The 18315-nt window shown below is 40.5% G+C and overlaps 1 protein-coding gene across 5 annotated transcripts in view; it reads left to right on the plus strand.

Annotated features, from left to right (window-relative positions):
- GRIK4 (glutamate ionotropic receptor kainate type subunit 4) overlaps positions 1-16291 on the plus strand; it is a 210134-nt gene extending 193843 nt beyond the window's left edge. For all 5 annotated transcript variants that reach the window (XM_072155633.1, XM_072155630.1, XM_072155632.1 and 2 more), the window contains 8 exons: positions 1125-1238; positions 3714-3823; positions 8282-8455; positions 9658-9823; positions 10304-10529; positions 10727-10855; positions 13054-13172; positions 15407-16291. In XM_072155633.1, coding sequence (XP_072011734.1) covers positions 1125-1238; positions 3714-3823; positions 8282-8455; positions 9658-9823; positions 10304-10529; positions 10727-10855; positions 13054-13172; positions 15407-15769 — 1401 coding nt within the window. In that variant the 3' untranslated portion in view covers positions 15770-16291. The remainder of the gene's footprint in view (positions 1-1124; positions 1239-3713; positions 3824-8281; positions 8456-9657; positions 9824-10303; positions 10530-10726; positions 10856-13053; positions 13173-15406) is intronic.
- The last annotated feature ends 2024 nt before the right edge of the window (positions 16292-18315 follow it).

Below are 18315 nucleotides of genomic sequence, written 5' to 3' on the forward strand. Positions count from 1 at the left end.
TGGACTGCTGAGCAGGTTGGAATATCTGCAAAAAGTGGTCCATAAAAGGACAACTGGTGGAAAAGGTCATTGACGTTCAAGGTCCACTGATGGACAATTTGGTGAAGGGTTGGCTTAGATAACCAGATCTGATCACACAGACTAGTTAAAAGGGGTTGGACAAATATTAGAAAGTTTCCAGGGTATATACAATACTCAAATAGGGTAATCCATTGTTTACTTATCCAGGTAAACTTTCCACTTCTTCCCATAGGGGTTGCGGGTCAAGTGACCCACCTTAAGCCACTTTTGAGACTTCCTATTGATGTCCAGTGGGTAATTAGTAAATGCACTTCCATGAAAACCACTCCCATATCTTTGGTTGGAGGGATATAGAAATGTTACAGGGAGTCCCAAAAGCGACTGACAGTAGGTCACGTGACCTACAGCACCTACAGTTAGAAAGGAAAAGCTTGCCAAGGGTTAGGGTATACATATAGTCTGGCATAGCTAGAGACCATTCTGACTTCTGTACACCAAAGTAGGCATCTAAAATGGGCACATGTATATCAGAACTGGCTTATGGAGCGGTGGAAGATGTTCACCCTATCCACAATAGCTGTGGATAGAGGAAGTCTATTACAACAGATAGCTAATAAATTACAAAATCGAATAGACAGGAGAATAGTTGAGAACGTAAGCCAATATGAAAAAAAAAGAATAACAAGGGGTAGCAAAAAAGCACTGAGAGGAAGCTAGCAATACAAACTATTTGACCGGCAAAAGAGGAAGGGGCACACATAGTGTATATGAGAGTCCTTCTGGTTAGAGGGGCAGGGGGCAGAAGGTGTGCAAGCCTGCTGGTTCGGAGCAAGGATTGCAAAAGGCCAGCAGTCCAGCAAATAAAGTACATCAAAGTGCAGAAGATCGAGACAGAGATGTAACAATGCCCTTTTATTCTCAGTTTTTACTCTGTGTGTACTTTTTATATTAGATGTAATCATTATTAGATGATAAAATGAGTTTCCAAAGAACAAGGATATTTTACAGACTCTTTTATCTTGCTATCAATTTTGTAGCAGTTATTTACTATTATGGATATTATATCCTTATAAGATGTATAATTTCTGTATTTACTCCTCCAGAAAGCAGATCTGGCTGTAGCTGGACTCACAATCACAGCGGAAAGAGAAAAGGTCATTGACTTCTCGAAACCATTCATGACTCTAGGAATCAGCATTCTGTACCGTGTACATATGGTAAGGTTACGATTATCCCTTCTCTTTCATAACCTGGTCCAATCACAATCTTTGCCAGATATTTTGTACATTGCAATAGGAAAAAGTCACATAAATTGCAAAACGTTGTTGAATTTTTGGTCATCAAATTTACCATTTTTGCTTTTTTTTTTGTGGGTAAAAATACCCACTATATAAACATATTTTTAAAAAATGCTATTAGAAATAGAAATTAGGGCAATGATCCCTATGAAGACTTCTGCAGGAAGTTATCAGTAGGTTTAATGGTGAAAACCTGCTGAGAAGTTCCCTAAAAGTACAAACATGAGTGAATCTGGGGAAAGAATGCTTTAGGACATTGGTGGCGAACCTATGGCACAGGTGCCAGAGGCGGCACTCTGAGCCCTTTCTGTGGGCACCCGGGCCATCGCCCCAGCACACCAAACAGGACTCAAAGAAATTTCCTGCAGTTCCAAGCTACTTAAAGGAAACCTACCACTTGTAGTGGCAGGTTTCCGATGGAAATACCGGGCACCAGCTCAGGGTGAGCTGGTGCCGGAGCTTATTTTAGTTAGTGTTTTAAACCGCGGTATCGCGGTTTAAAACACTTTTTAAACGTTATAGCCGGCGCAGGGAGGTACGCGCTCGGCGCTTACCGTGCACGCGGCTCTCATTCACTTCCTATGTAGCCGCGCGCACGGTAAGCGCCGAGTGCGTACCTGCCTGCGCCGGCTATAAAGTTTAAAAAGTGTTTTAAACCGCGATACCGCGGTTTAAAACACTAACAAGAATAAGCGCCGGCACCAGCTCACCCTGAGCTGGTGCCCGGTATTGCCATCGGAAACCTGCCACTACAAGTGGTAGGTTTCCTTTAAAAGATGCTGCTTTCAGTCATATTTTGATACTTAATTTGCTACTTTGGACTGTAGGAAGAGGGAGAATTAGACAGGGTTGAATTATCTTTGGAGGACCTCCTGCTGGCCCCACGATTCTCTGTGTACAGAGGAAAACTGGAAAAAAGGTAAAATTTCCATCTTTCTACTGTGTTGCTGTCCTCAGGAGGCCAATATGATTGAAAGTTGTTGAACAGGGAGCAATAAGTCACTGCTTTAATTTTTGGTTGGCACCTCGCTATAAATAAGGGGGGTTTTGGGTTGCAGGAAGGGTTTTTTTTAAAACAAAATTAACTTTAAAAAGTATAAAATGTAAATTGTGTGAAACTTTTGCCATTTGTGTTTTTTGTATGTGTTTTACTAATTAGGATTCTCCTCAAGATAAGTTTAGTGTGAAGTGTGAAGTTTAAACTGGACCTGAATAGTATTTCCTCCTCAAACAAGATATTCCCTACTTCTGATATTCCATCTGTTCTCTGACCCAGCTGCCAGTAGTCACACGCAACTGAAAATTAAATGTTCAAGTTGCAGCACATGGCCATGGTGTCCATGAAAATAACAGGCAGCATGGTGGCTCAGTGGTTAACACTACAGCCTTGCAGCGCTGAGGTCCTGGGCTCAAGTCCCTTCCAGTTCAACATCTGCAAAGAGTTTGTATGTTCTCTTCGTCGGTTTCCTCCGGGTCCTCCGGTTTCCTCCCACACTCCAAAACATACTGGTAGGTTGATCAGATTGTGAGCCCCATGGAGACAGTGACAAATTTGGCTAATTATGTGTAGCTCTGTAGCGTTATATAAGTAAAGGAATTCTTATTAATAATTATTATTGAAAATTTCCAAGAAAGAAATTCCTGATTTTGAATACAAAAAGATTATAAATGCCTAAGAAAGGGCAGACCCTTTAATTGATTGTTTTGGCAATTGTTTTGTCTAATATTAATTTGTCCCTTAGGGTAAACCCTCCAGCATTTGTCACAACCCTATTCGAAATATGTATAGGTTAAAATTTATTGAATAAGTATTAGACTGAGGGTGCCAATACTTTTGTCCACCCCATTTTTGGAGTTTTGTGTAAAATGATCAATGATTTTTTTTCATTCTTTTTTGTGTTTTTTTCATTTCATTGCAAGCAAAATAAATGAAGATATTAATACCAAAAAAAAAATATATATATATATATATATATATATATATATATATATTGAATAAAGATGGTCTTATTTTAAACTAAAATTGTTAAAATGGACAACTGGAACCCAATCTTTCTTTTAGTGAAATGTATAAAATATATAATTTTAGGTAAGAGATAGAAAAACCATCAACATTTGTAAATGAAGTCAATCATGTTTAAAAAATGTTATACTATTCTATGATTAGATCCACATAATTTTTTGACCTTCACCCAGTGTCATTGAACATTTATGATCAGTTTGAACCACTGCTACAGCCAAAATGGACAGCCAAGGGTTGTCAAACATGGACCTACCTCTATCTCACGTCAATGGCCACCGGAAACAAATTATCATCGTAAAAATAGATTGAAAATAATATTACCATTAATATGTTTTGAAAATTGCTTACATTTGGTTTTCACTTTCTCCTAGGGAAGGAAGCCGGGATACTTTTCTTTCCTGGATCCATTCTCACCTGGTGTGTGGCTCTTCATGCTTCTTGGCTACTTGGCTGTCAGCTGTGTGTTGTTCCTTGTGGCTCGGTAAAATTTATTACATTTATTGCCATTTGATTTGTCATGTAAGGGGGAGAAAATAGTGGGGCAGATTTATCAAAAGTGTAAAATTGTGCCAAAATGTGGGTTCATTTGCATAATTTTGACACTCGAACCATTCCCTGTGAATTCCCTTTTAGAGGACATGCTCCTTTTGTTGTACAAGTTTCTAAAAACTGTCTAGAACCCTTGATAAAAAATTACAACAAAATTCTGTTGTAATCAGATCCCCAGTGTCCTTGGTTGTTAAGGAGCGTTTAGAGATTAGTCTGACTATTTTGTGATTAGTTTTGATAAATGCAAAGTACAACTTTCAGTTCGATTTAGTTTTCTATTTATGCTTTGCTATTTCTGCACAGAAACATTTGTATTTGTTGTGACCTCAACACAATTATTTTTCCATCAGCAGAATTGCATAAGGACTTGTTTTTTTGCAGGACAATTTGTTGTTTTGATTTTCAACCATATGCAACTTTTAGCTTCTATTAGATTATAGTCTTTGGGGGGAGCAAAAAAAACTATAAACATTTTGCCGAAAACATACAGTAGTTTTGTCTTTATGGATTTGGCAATACCAAGTATGTTACATTTTTGTGTTTTCCTATGTTAACAACAAAGCTCTTTGTAAGGAAATGATATTTCTATTATAAGGTTTTTTTTTATATAACCTTTTGTTGAACTTTGTTTTTAACTTTTTTTTTGTCCTAGTAGGCACTAAACAGTAAATGCTCTGATCAAATAACATTGGGGCACAATTACTTACCCGGTCCTGTCGTGATCCCCGAGGTGCATTGTCTGACGAGGATGTCCTGCGCGATTCACTAAGATCGTACGCCCGAAATCCTGCATGTGTCTCTTCCCCGCTGAGGTCCGCCGGAGTTCACCTTCTTCTTCCCGGTGCATGTGAGAGCATGTCTTTCGAAACAATTAGAATTTTAAATCCCGCTCTTATTCTGAATCAGTCCGGTTGTCCAACGGCCACGCCCCACGATTTGTGTTGCATGAAAGTCGGTGTGATTGCACCAAAATCCGATCGCGGGCGACACAATCCCCTGTTAAATGTGGCGGAAATCTGAAATAGTCGGGAAACCCGACGGAAATGCAGTGTGCGGACCCTTAGTAAATGTGCCCCATTGTTTTATGTGTCCTAAATATAGTTCATGAATTTTATTCCTTGACTATGTGGGAACCTTGTTCACTATATTAGGAATATATATATATATATATTATATATATATATCTATATATATATATATGCACCCAACTTGCATACGACCCCTGATTACAAAAGGACCTCTGGATGTTGGTAACTTACTGTACTTTAGCCTTAGGCTACAATGATCAGCTGTAACAGTTATCAATAGTGTCTGCAATTAAGAATTATTGTTAATCCTGTGACAAACCAAAAGTTTTGGGTCACAGAGACCAAAAAATTTTCGCTGGGGTTACAATTATAAAATATACAGTTCCGACTTACATACAAGTTTAACTTAAGAACAAACCTAAAGAACCTATCTTGTACATAACTCGAGGACTGCCTGTACATATATATATATATATATATATATATATATATATATATATATATATATATATATATATATAATATCGGAATTTTATACCAAAAAAATGAGACAATCTTAAAATACAAAGATTTACTTTGAAGCTTCATGTCCAACAATGTCACTGGTGTTACATGGATCCCATAATATTCTTCTCATCTATTCCATGAAAGTGCTCATGGAAATAATTTGGCAGGCTACATTGCATGCCATATTCCTAGAAGCACTGAGAATATGGTACCTCATGGGGATACCATATGGCGGCACATACAATACATATGGGACTCCACATGTCTCCAGATTGATGGTGTGTATACAACAGAAGTGAGCCTTAACCCTTCTTACATGTGAGTTCTAAATGAAACCATAGAAAATTTTGGCAAAAAGTTTATATTATAGTTTTTCCCCATCGAAATAGACAATGCTGAGATATAAACCAAGTATAACAAGGCACCTCTGGCAGTTTTTCTTTATTTGTTGTAGTTTTCAGTATGCGGAGTGTGTGGGCTGACGAGCTGCAGTCACCTTGGGATGCATAATTGGTGGAATGTCACTAAAATCATAATGTTAATTAACCATGCCCGCTCTCCCTGGCAGCGCACTCATTAAGCGTTGTGAGGCTGTGCAATTATCTGGAAGGAGAAGAAAATTCTTATTTAAAGTAAACAATACCCTCACCTCCCCATTTTATGACCTTAAATGACCTTGACACCATCACACAATGGACTGGTTCTAAACATATAATTATACAATAACAGTCGCATAGTCTGGTTGAAATGTAAACCTGAATAAACAAATTGGATATTTTTACATTGCGTCTCAAAATAACCTCAGTATTAATTAAATCCCCCTAATTATAGGGCAACTAAAATCGAGGCAGTGGGAGCTGATCTTTTTAAAACTTACCTAACTTTTAAATAAAGTTTGTAACTCCTTATTTACCGCCCCCTGACTACTGCAATGTTTCTGTGCATTATGTGACCTGTAATCTGCACTTTCCTCTTGATCTTGGTTTTACGTCTTCTCTGTGCTACAGGGAGGAGAACCAAATGCTGAGATTCACTGCCTCCCCCCTCCCCTCTCCATAGAGCTTATCTGTGATCTGACACCTACAGTGGGTACGGAAAGTATTTAGACCCCTTTAAATTTTTCACTCTTTGTTTCATTGCAAGTCAAAAACAGTTTTTTTTTATCATTAATATACAGTCTGCACCTCATCTTGATAGAAAAAACGTCATGAGTCATGAGTAGAAGCAGCTTTGGAGCTGGTGCAGCTAGGAGTCTTCTTGGGAAGATGCTACAACTTTTTCACCACTGGATTTGGGGATCCTCTGCCTCTTCCTTGCAGATCATCTCCAGTTCCCTCAGGTTGGATGGTGAACATTGGTGGAAGCCATTTTGAAGTCTCCCCGGAGATACTCCATCAGGTTTAGGTCCGGGCTCTGCCCGGGCCAGTCAAGAATGGTCACAGAGATGTTCTGAAGCCTCTGCTGTGTTATTTTAGCTGTGGGCTTAGGGTCATTGTCTTGTTGGAAGGTGAACCTCTGGCCAGTCTGAGGTCCAGAGCTCTGGAAGAGGATTTCATCCAGAGATTTCTTCTCTGTACTTTCTCTGCCGCATTCATCTTTCCTTCCCTGCCACCGTAGCATGATACTTCCCCCTTTATGTGACAATGTTAGGATTGTATTTGGCAGGTGATGAGCAGCGCCTGGTTTTCTCCACACATATTGCTTAGAATTAACACCAAAAAGATCAATCTTCGTCTCAACAGACAAAAAAATCTTATTTGGGAGTCGTTCATGTGTTTTGCACACTGTATGCGGCTTTCATATTTCTTGCACTGAGGAGAGGCTTTCATCGGCGCACTCTACTATAAAGCCCCAACTAGTGGAGGCTGCAGTGATACATGACTTTGTGGAACTTTCTCTCATCTACCTACTGCAATCTCTGGAGCTCAGCCACTTGGGGTTCTTCTATACCTCTCTCACCAATGTTCTTCTCCCACGATTGCTTAGTTTGGCTAGACAGCCAGGTCAAGGAAGAGTTGTGGTCTCCCCAAACTTCTTCCATTTTAGCATTATGGAGGCCACTGTGCTTTTAGTAACATTGAGTGTTTCAGAAATTATTTTGTAACCTTAATCAGATCTGTGCCTTGCCACAATTCTGTCTCTGAGCTCATTGGGCAGTTCCTTAGACCTCATGATTCTCATGCACTGTGAAGTATTATATAAACAGGTGTGTGCCTTTCCTAATCAAGTCCAATCAGTTTAATTTAACACAACTGGACTACAATGAATGAGTACAACCATCTCAAGGAGGATCAGAAGGAAGGCATGTGAGTTAAATAGGAGTATCATGGCCAAGGGTCTGAATACTTATGACCATGTAATATTTCAGTTTTTCAGTTTAATAAATTAGCAAAAATATCTACATTTCAGTTTTTTCGGTCAAAATGTATATGGGTGCAGAGTGTATATTAATGAGCAAACTTTTTTGACCTTACCAATTGGCTGCAATGAAAAAATGATTGAACATTTTAAAGGGGTCTGAATACTTCCCATACCCACTGTAAATAGTTTCTGTCTGTCTTGCTTGCAAAAAGGAATTCAGTAGAGCCTTTAGATTGAAACCCCAGAAAAGAAGGTAGGAGAATGGATGAGAAAGTGGACAAAGAGGTAGTTTCCACTGCTACGGCTAATAGAAGGGAGTCATGAATATATATAACCATGTCCTAAAAGGTATATGCCACCTGATCTAAATGGGATTCTCCAAGGGACCAATGGGACTGGCAACATGTAGCTGTGAAAAGGGAAAGATACAACAATTTTGTACCTGTTTCGACTCATTTCTCTAATATGTTACATATGGTATTTTATTTCTATAGCTTGACTCCATATGAATGGTACAGTCCTCATCCGTGTGTCCAGGGAAGATGCAATCTCCTAATAAATCAGTATTCTCTGGGGAACAGCCTGTGGTTTCCAGTTGGAGGATTTATGCAGCAGGGATCCACCATCGCGCCCAGAGCTTTGTCGACACGATGTGTCAGCGGGGTTTGGTAAGAGACTACCCCAGGGACATCATTTAATAATGATGCCTTATGATTCACATTTATTTGACCACACTGTGAGAAAACTAGGAGATTTTAACTAAATATGGCTATGGGATAGATTGTGAAGATGGCTATGTCACTGCTGCTACAGTATGTACATACTGGCAGCAATAATATACTACCCTTCATAGAGAAAAACTACTTGAAACACTTTAATCACACATCTGTGCCGGCAGGGTCGGCGCCAGCACTGGGCATACTCGGGCAAGTGCCAGGGCCTAGAGTTGCTGGGGGGCCACATAAGGCTGTACATAAGAAAGCCATCAGGATGTGGGGGTCTGTATCTAATGAATCCATAGGGTGGGATGGGGTTGTATCCAATTAATCCATAGTGGGTAAGGGGGAGTTATATAAAATACCCTTAAAGGGGCTGATTGGTACCATAAACTAGGGAATATTTCAGGGAACAGGAGACTGTCTTAGTTTCAGAATTTTTAGCCCCCAAATAAGTTCATTGCAAAGGGGCCCACAGAGGCTCTGTTGCCCAGAGGCCTACTGAAACCTGGAGCTGACCCTGTGTACTGGGTACCCAACTTTAATGTACTGCTTATAGTACTAGTCTCCTCATATTGAAAAAATTTCGGTGCGCCTACTGGGCCCAAATGCAACTGCACTTTCCACCCCTTTAACTATGCCCCTGAATAAAGCCAATTCTTGTGCAGATTCACCGAGCACCAGTCTTTGATTTTTTTGGGTGTTTCCCTTAGCAAAATTCATGTTAGAATCATCGAAGACAAACCCTCCACATGTTAACCTAACCAGAGATCTGCAATAAAGATGTATTTCATAAAAAGATGACCATCATCACCAACACCAACACCATCTGTGTGACCTTGGTGACCTTGTGCCATAACTGCAGACTTGGACCCCATTCACTTAAATAGGAGCTGAGTCTATAGTAGTGTCCAAACAGCTGATCAGTCTCAGAGGATGGGCCATTAATAAACAAATTATAACCCCCTGGGGGTGGAGCAGGGGTGACAGTTCCTCTCCACTAGCCCCCAGTTCCAGCATTGTGATGGTCTTCCAGTCATAAGCACTGACATCCCGACCATCAAAAATGCTAATTCTCATATGTGTGCACATAGCTTTTAACTTACTGGTGACATGTAATACGGTAACCACAACCTGGTTTCCATTTCTTCCAGGTGGGCATTCACCCTTATAATAATATCCTCATACACAGCAAATCTAGCTGCCTTTCTTACTGTGCAAAGAATGGATGTACCCATCGAATCAGTAGATGACCTTGCAGACCAGACCACCATTGAGTATGGGACGATACATGGAGGCTCCAGCATGACCTTCTTTCAAGTAACTTTTTACCATCCAGTAGAGTTTTATGTAGTTATAGTTTCACATGAACAATAAAGTCACTCTTGTAGCTTGTAATATATGTTAAGTTATAAACAGAAATATTACGCATAGATGTGTACAGTATTTTGGTATTATATGGGGTCATAGTATAGCACATCACTTTATATTCATCAAAATTTTCTTATGCTCCATCTCATTCCTTATTACGAAGGCAATACTTATACAGGAGAATATTTCCGGCACCTGGCTGCTCCTGAACTCCCTGGGGTTTCCTACTACAAAGCAGCAGGGGACTCTGTGTGCCCACGTACAGTTGTGTGCAGGAAACATTATTTTTTTAGGTCTTCCGAAACTTTAGCATATGCAGCGATCTAACACTACCTGACATTTCAGTTTTCCCAAAAGTGAAAAGGAACAAAAGAAAATCACCTGTCACCGGTGTAAATTGAGGCAATCCTCTTTTTTTTCCCCCTGTAGAATTCTCGTTACCAGACCTATCAGAGGATGTGGAATTACATGCACTCTAAACAACCAAGCGTATTTGTCAAGAGCACAGAGGAAGGTATCGCCCGAGTGCTGAACTCCAATTACGCTTTCCTACTGGAGTCAACCATGAACGAGTACTATCGGCAACGGAACTGCAATCTTACTCAGGTCGGCGGCCTGTTGGACACTAAAGGCTACGGTATCGGCATGCCCATAGGTATGTTACAAATACAGTCCTATATTATTTAATTCCTTATGGAAGAACTTTTGTATAGTTTGTGTTATCAAATGTATAGTATAATATAGTTTTGAGTGTTGTTTCTATGGCTAGGAATAGCTCAAACTGTATTAATGATATTGAGATTGAACTTTTTGAAAACCCTGGAAATTTTTACTATATTTTTTGTCTTAAAGGCTCAGCTTTCCGAGACGAGTTTGATCTGGCAATCTTACAGCTCCAAGAAAACAACTGCTTAGAGGATCTAAAACGAAAGTGGTGGGATGGAGGAATATGTCCAAAAGAAGAAGACCACAGAGCAAAAGGTAGACTTGACGCTACAAATATGTTTTCTTGGTTTACTCCCTCAACTATACAATGGGTCAGACAGTAGGTGTTCTCCATATGGAGAGATTGCCAATTAATAGTAATGAATATACGTCCAGCTTCATACAACAATCCTCGAAAGTTCATAAAACGTAGAAGCTTATTTCATCTTGTTAAAAGTTTAAACAACGGTATATTAGCACATGGAGCATGCAGACATCACAGCATGATAAATGAATATCTTCCGAAACATGTAGGCGAGTAACGCTGTGATGTCTTCATGCTCCATGTGCTAATATACCATCGTTTAAACTTTTAACAAGATGAAATAAACTTCTACGTTTTATGAACTTTTGAGGATTGTTGTATGAAGCTGAACGTATATTCATTACTACATCTCGGACTTGGAACTAAGTTGTCCGTGCTCCAACACTCCTGACATTGCCATATGGATTCCAAGTGAGCTGACTGTCTCCCTTTTCTATTGAGATTGCCAATTAAGGCCACCTTAAAGGTGTAGAGACTTAAAGCCATAGATGCTCCACTAGGAAATTCTGGGAAGTATGCAAAAACGTTTTCCAAGGTGTTAAATGGAAAACAATAATAATAATAATTCTTTATTTATATAGCGCACACAGATTACGCAGCGCTGCACAAAGCATGTCAAATTTATGCCTCCTTTTGCTACCTTGAAAGGCAGCCCCCTTAACATCAAGTATGACCTACAAGAAGTCTAAAAATATGATGTGGGATTAAGCCAAACCAGTATATCTATTCCAGAAGGAACAGACTCCCAACTGTAGACAGCACTGATTTAACCTGGTTGGGTCTCCTCATTACAGTGTAGGGAACTGGCTTGGCTGTGTGAGAGGAAGACAGTCCTCAACTAAACAATGATATAGTGGAGTATCATCAAGTCCAGCACTTTAACTAGAAGGCAAATGGTACAAGTGGACTCACTAGGGTCTCTAAGTCTAGGGATACTACTCCCAATTACCCAGTCCCCCAGTTTCTAAAACCTTAGACATCTAATCTTCAGACGTTGGATTACACAGCATGAATGGGAGACAATAAGGAGCCATGTGTTAGACTTAAGAGGTCAAGTGAAGAAGTGGATGCAACCTAGACAGCTCTAGTGATCTCCATACTTTAGAAGATAGCTATGAGATAGCAGAAGCCATCTCTCCCAACTCAAGTATGATTGGCTTATCAGAAAGTGCATGCTACGTGAATAGAAAATACAAAGAACAGAAGTTCAGGCACTATAATTCCAACTTGTCCAATCCCTTAATATCTTCTGTTGATCGTAAGACAGTGGAGAGTTGGGAAACTTCATTTACAAAACATGTTTGGTTGAAGCCTCCACCATTTGTGGATTCAGGTGACTATCATCCATCATGTACTGGGGCCTAAGAGATTCATTACAATTATAATGAAGCCGAGCTGTAATACCATACTACACACACACTCACATTTTGTTAAGGTAAAAACAACAAAAATATATCTGGTTTATTGCTTATAAGGCTTGGAATACACATTAAACTAAAGCTGACGTTAGCTATGTATTTGTTCTTGGTAGGGAGGGGGGGATGAACACTATTGAATTTAAAGGGCATCTACCACCAGGATGAAGGATTGTAAACCAAGCTCACTGACATACTGGTGTGTGCCCCCTCAACCAGGATCTGTACTTCTTTTATCTTTTGATGCCATGTTTTTTTTTTAAAAAGCCTTTTAAAATAATGCAAATGAGCCTAAGGAGCTCCAGGGTCCATAAGTGTTAGTGTCTAAGGCTCATTTGCATAATTTTAAAGTATTTTCTTCTTAAAAACTATGGCATAAAAAGATAAAAGAAGAGTGGATCCTGCCAGAGGCGGCACACACCAGTTTAAAATAACCATGAGGGGGCTTGTTTGGGATGATAAACTAGGGAATATTTTAGGGAACAGGAGACTGTTTTAATTTTAGAATTTTTAATGCTACAACGTGAGTTCACCACAAAGGGGCTTACTGAGGCTCTCTCGCCCAGGGGCCTACTAAAACCTGGAGACGACCCTGGTTAGATAGACCTGTATCTTAAGTAGACCGAATCTATTAAAATATTTATCTTACTGCTGGGCCAAATGTGTAGCATGTTGTAGTCATAGTATATTGGGATAACATTTCTTATTACCTGTGGTTTTATCATTTTTTACAGGTTTAGGAATGGAAAATATTGGCGGCATCTTTGTTGTACTAATCTGCGGTCTCATAGTGGCTATTTTTATGGCAGTGCTTGAGTTCCTGTGGACTATACGCAATTCTGATGAATCTGAGGTAAAAGCTTCTTAGTAGCATTACGTATAACTATTGCAGATATTCACCTTAAATAAACTTCTCAGTAGCATCATGTATACTGTATATAGGCTGAGGTACCGAATTTTGCGCCCCAAAAAATGGGAAAATTTATAAGCCTAGGTTGGTTACACTATTAATAAAATGATCAAGCATCGCCCCTTAACTAATGAAATGCCCAGCAGCCTCCTCTCATTAATGCAATGCCCAGCAGCCTCCCCTCACTAATGCAATGCCCAGCAGTCTCCTCTCATTAATGCAATGCCCAGCAGCCTCCCCTCACTAATGAAATTCCCAGCAGCCTCCTCTGACTAAAACGCTGTGCTGCGTCCCCTCACTAATGAAATGCCTAGCAGCTTCCCCTCACTAATAGAAAAAGCCCAGCAGCCTCCCTTCAGACATACAATGCACAGCATCCGCCCTTCACCAATGAAACATCCAGCAGCCTCCATTCACAAATGAAATGCCCAGCACACTTTGTTCACAAATGAATTGCCTAGCACCCTCTACTCAGCACTGAAATGCCCATCAGCTTCCCCCATTAATATATATATAGTACTTACCTCTAGTGCTCCCCGCAGCTCCTCTTATATCTTGGCTTCTCATGTAACTGCACAGGTGGAGACAGGTCCATGCGCTCTGCCCACACACAGTATGATGTCATCAGGAGGTGACTCCATCACGTCATAGTATGTGTGCTGTTAGAGCGCATGGACCCTACCAGTGCTGCTAAACATGAAGCCAAGAGAGAAGAGAAGCTACAGGGTGCAACGGAGGTAAGTACTACATTTATTTATTTGATATACTCAAGTTTGCTGCGTGGGACATTTTCAGCACAACAATTGAGTATATAAAGTGATTATTGCATACATCTAGTTTATCTGATGACTCTGAGATAAAATATAACTACTGTATAGAATACCGAAATAAGAATCTTTATGTCGCTATTAGGCAAGACATCCAAGACATGAAAAAGACCAATGCGTTTCAGACATTTTCATGTCCTCAATCGTAACTGATCATGATTAAGGACTGAAACATGTTGACCGTCTACATGTAATTTTTGGATGTCTTGCCTAATGCCGAAATAAAGATTAATATTTTTGTACTCCGTAGATAGATCACACATTTTCCTTGGATCTGTTCTAGGGGTGTTTTTAGCTTGTGGAGTCTTCATATTGAGGGAGGGTGGGTTCATCATATAATTGGGTGTGCCTTAGATTACCTCAGACACATTGGGGCACATTTACTAAGGGTCCACGGACCGCGATTCCGTCGGGTGTTCCCGAAATTTTCAGTTTTGCACCACTTTGCACCGAATTGCCCCGGGTTTTTGGCGCATGTGATCGGCTTGTGGCGCATCGGCACCGACTTGCACGCGACAGAAATGGGGGGGGGGGCGTTGGACAACCGGAAAAAACGCGGAATTTAAAAAACGAAATGTGTCGCAAGATCAAGCACTCACATGCACCAGGAAGAAGAAAGTGAACTCCGGCGGACCTCGGCGCGGCAGCGACACCTGCAGGAAATTGGACGCACGATCTTAGTGAATCGCACCACACCCGAATCCTCGTAAGTAAATGTGTCCCATTATAGTCACATCTACATCCTAATAGAGCTGAGCAAGAAAAAGAGTCAACCCTAAGAAAAATACATAACGGGGGCTACTCTAGTTACTTTCAAATTTTTATATGACTTTAATACTATAACTCCATATTTTTACATATCAACCAAAAAAAAACACTGCTCAAACATAATGGGGCAGATTTACTTACCCAGTCCGTTCGCGATCCAGCGGCGCGTTCTCTGTGGTGGATTCGGGTCCGGCTGGGATTCATCAAGGCAGTTCCTCTGACGTCCACCAGGTGGCGCTACTGCGCTGAAGTTCCCTGAAATGCACTGTAGTTCACGATCCTATCCTGGATGAAGGTGAGTGCAAGCTCTGCGACACAATTTCCTTTTTTAAATGCGGTGGTTTTTCCGAATCCGTCGGGTTTTCGTTCGGCCACGCCCCCCGATTTCCGTCGCGTGCATGCCGGTGCCGATGCGCCACAATCCGATCGCGTGCGCCAAAATCCTGGGGCAATTCAGGTACAATCTGCGCAAATCGGAAATATTCGGGTAACACGTCGGGAAAACGCGAATCAGGCCCTTAGTAAATGACCCCCAATATATTAATTACCAAATATTTTCATGATTTTTTTTTTTTATCTTAGGTATCGGTGTGCAAAGAAATGGTGACAGAGTTAAGCAACATAATTCTCTGCAAAGACAGTCTCCTACCACGTCGTAGGCGTGGGGGCATTATACGTTCTCGATCTACCCTACAGGATGATAGAAGAGGACGTAATACAAGTATTCTCAGTAATGGTAAACTATGTGGCGGTAGTGGGCCTGACCCCTTGGCACAGAGACTGGCACAAGAAGCAGCTCTAGTAGCCCGAGAATGTACACATATTCGAGTATGTCCAGAGTGTCGCCGCTTCCAAGGACTCAGAGCGCGTACCTCTGCCGGATCTCCAGCACAAAGTGAGGAGAGTTTATGGGAGAAGACTACAAACAGCAGTGAGCCGGAGTAGAGAGCCACGAGAGAAGATGGAACAAAAACATCCAGTGCTGTTTTTTTAGTCATCATTTAATTATACAATGAAACTTTTTACAGCTAAACAAAAATCCTGTTAAAAAAAAACCCCAAAATCTCTGGCGATGGATTTCTGTGATCCGAGCTGCCGTTAAAAGTTCCCGACGTCATGATGGTTTCTCAGACAAATTAGCAGAGGACTATACCTAGACACATGATATTGTTATTTTTGGATCTCGAAGGGCCATTGTCTTCCTTTACCCAAAGTCATAAACACCTAGAAGCTTTTCTTATTTGGATACCCACAGTGTCTGTCGTATTAAGCAAAACATTTTGTCGAAAAAATTGATTCATTCAGATCTGGTGAGAATAAGTTTGGTCTCCATTTACGATCAGGAAAATCGTTTTGGTGTTTTAATCGGTTGAGAATGTTCATGTTCATGGCTTCATGTGTGTCTTTGAAGGTTGTGTTATGCCAGTATCCATGTTTTGTAGAGAAAGTCCAGCCCTATATGAAGTGTACATCCTGGCCACGTGAAAACAATTTCCAAAAATTTTCTGTGTCATGGGACAAAATTACTCATGGCTGCCATGTAAATATAGAGCTTTGTCCATTGTGTATCGAGAATAAGAGCTAGATTTACTAAACGAGCGTTGGTGGAAGGAAATGAAAGAAGAAAAATTCTAAAATTACATTTTTGTAAAGTGATTGGAAGATTAACAGGACAACTGTAGAGACACTACTATGGTGGAAGCCGTAGGGCAGTTGTTTTGTACTAATTCTTACGACAAAAATATATGACTTTCATAAGGTTATCTTTGGTAAATCTACCCCTTGTTGCTAAAAAAAAAAATCCAGGAGTCCATAAAAGCTGTGTATGAAAGAATTATAATGATATTTTTTTGATGAAATCTACAATTCTATGCAATTTCTGTAAAATAAAGAGAACAATTCTTAGTATGTTTGTATAGCTGTAATGTGTGTCTTGGTAGATCTTTATAATTACTGTATATACTCGATTATAAGCCGACCCAAGTATAAGCCGAGGCCCCTAATTTTACCACAAAACCTGGGAAAACCTATTGACTCGAGTATAAGCGGAGGGTGGGAAATGCATTGGTCACAGCCTCCCTAGTATATAGCCTGCCGGACCCTGCCCCATAGTATATAGCCAGCACCTGCCCCCTAGTATATAGCCTGCCAGCCTATGTCCCCCAGTATATAGCCAGCCCCCTGCCCCAGTACACAGCCAGCAGCGGGGGAAGCCAGAAAGGTGAGTTTTGATATATTTTTTTTACTCGAGTATAAGCCGAGTTTGGGTTTTCAGCACATTTCAAGTATATCTTTTTACTGTCATTTTGAATGTTTTTTTGTTGGTTTGGAGAAGAAGAGAAAACAAAACCCCCAACCTATAAATTGTACTCGGAGCAAAGACCAGTATGAAGAAAAGGCAATAACAAGAGGTTCAATTCAAGAGGACCTTTCACCACCCATCAACTCCAACTCCGCATCCTCTTAAGTTCCATTCCTAGGATTCTAGAATTTTCTTTGTTGCTACATACTACCACCCATCTGACAGCAGCGAGCCCATTCATCACTAGGGATTAAACCTATGTTAATTAGGTTTTATATTGTCAGATGGGTGGTTCTGGGCTGGAGAAGACATCCTGACGTCACCCACAGGTCTTAAAATAATAACATGGTTTACTGGGGAATGGTGGGAACTAGAGAACTAATTCCAGCTGCACCAGAATCACAGGATTTTAAAGAATTTGGTTTATTGAGGTGGTAAATGGTCCTCCCTAGTTAACCAACTATGATGTAAACTACACATTGGGGGCAAGCTTCATATGACTGAATGTACTGTGCAGAAGACGATGATGTTTTTGTGAGGATGACCCCATAGCAGAGGAGTTGGAGTCACAAGGTCACAAGAGATGTTCTCTCTGTGACAACTCAATCTCGGAATAACATATTTCTTCTCTGTTCCGTTGGCGTCATGGTTTCTCTATCTCACTTTGAAGCTGTACTGCACGGAGTATCCATTGACAGTTCTATGCTCGTTGCGTATTCAATCCTACAAGCCGAGTGTGGAAATATCACATAATAAGATGATAATGTGGAATATCGTTCTGCTGCTGCAGGCCTAATAGGCCCGAGTCTCCTAAAATAGAAGCATACTTTACTGCACGTTGACAGGACACGCTGCGGCTGTAGATAGAGGCGAGCTTTAAAAAGGTATGCATCACCAGGCTGAGCGCACGAGCAACGCCGGTAGTAAGGGACGTCTTCCAAAAGCGGTGAACTGCAACCACCTTATTGGGGCAGATTTATCTAGCTGTCTAAAAGTAAGAATGTTCTTAGTTGCCCATGGCACCAGTGCTCATGAATATTTTAAAGAGGAGCTGTAATTGGTTGCTATGGGCAACTAAGAACATTCTTACTTTTAGACAGCTTGATAAATCTTTCCCATTATCTCTTGGACGATGATTTCAGGAATATAGGTTAGTACCTGTTGCAGTGGGATTTAAGGGATTTTCTTA

This window comes from Engystomops pustulosus, chromosome 6 (genome assembly GCF_040894005.1).
Source record: "Engystomops pustulosus chromosome 6, aEngPut4.maternal, whole genome shotgun sequence".
Taxonomy (NCBI): Eukaryota; Metazoa; Chordata; class Amphibia; order Anura; family Leptodactylidae; genus Engystomops; species Engystomops pustulosus.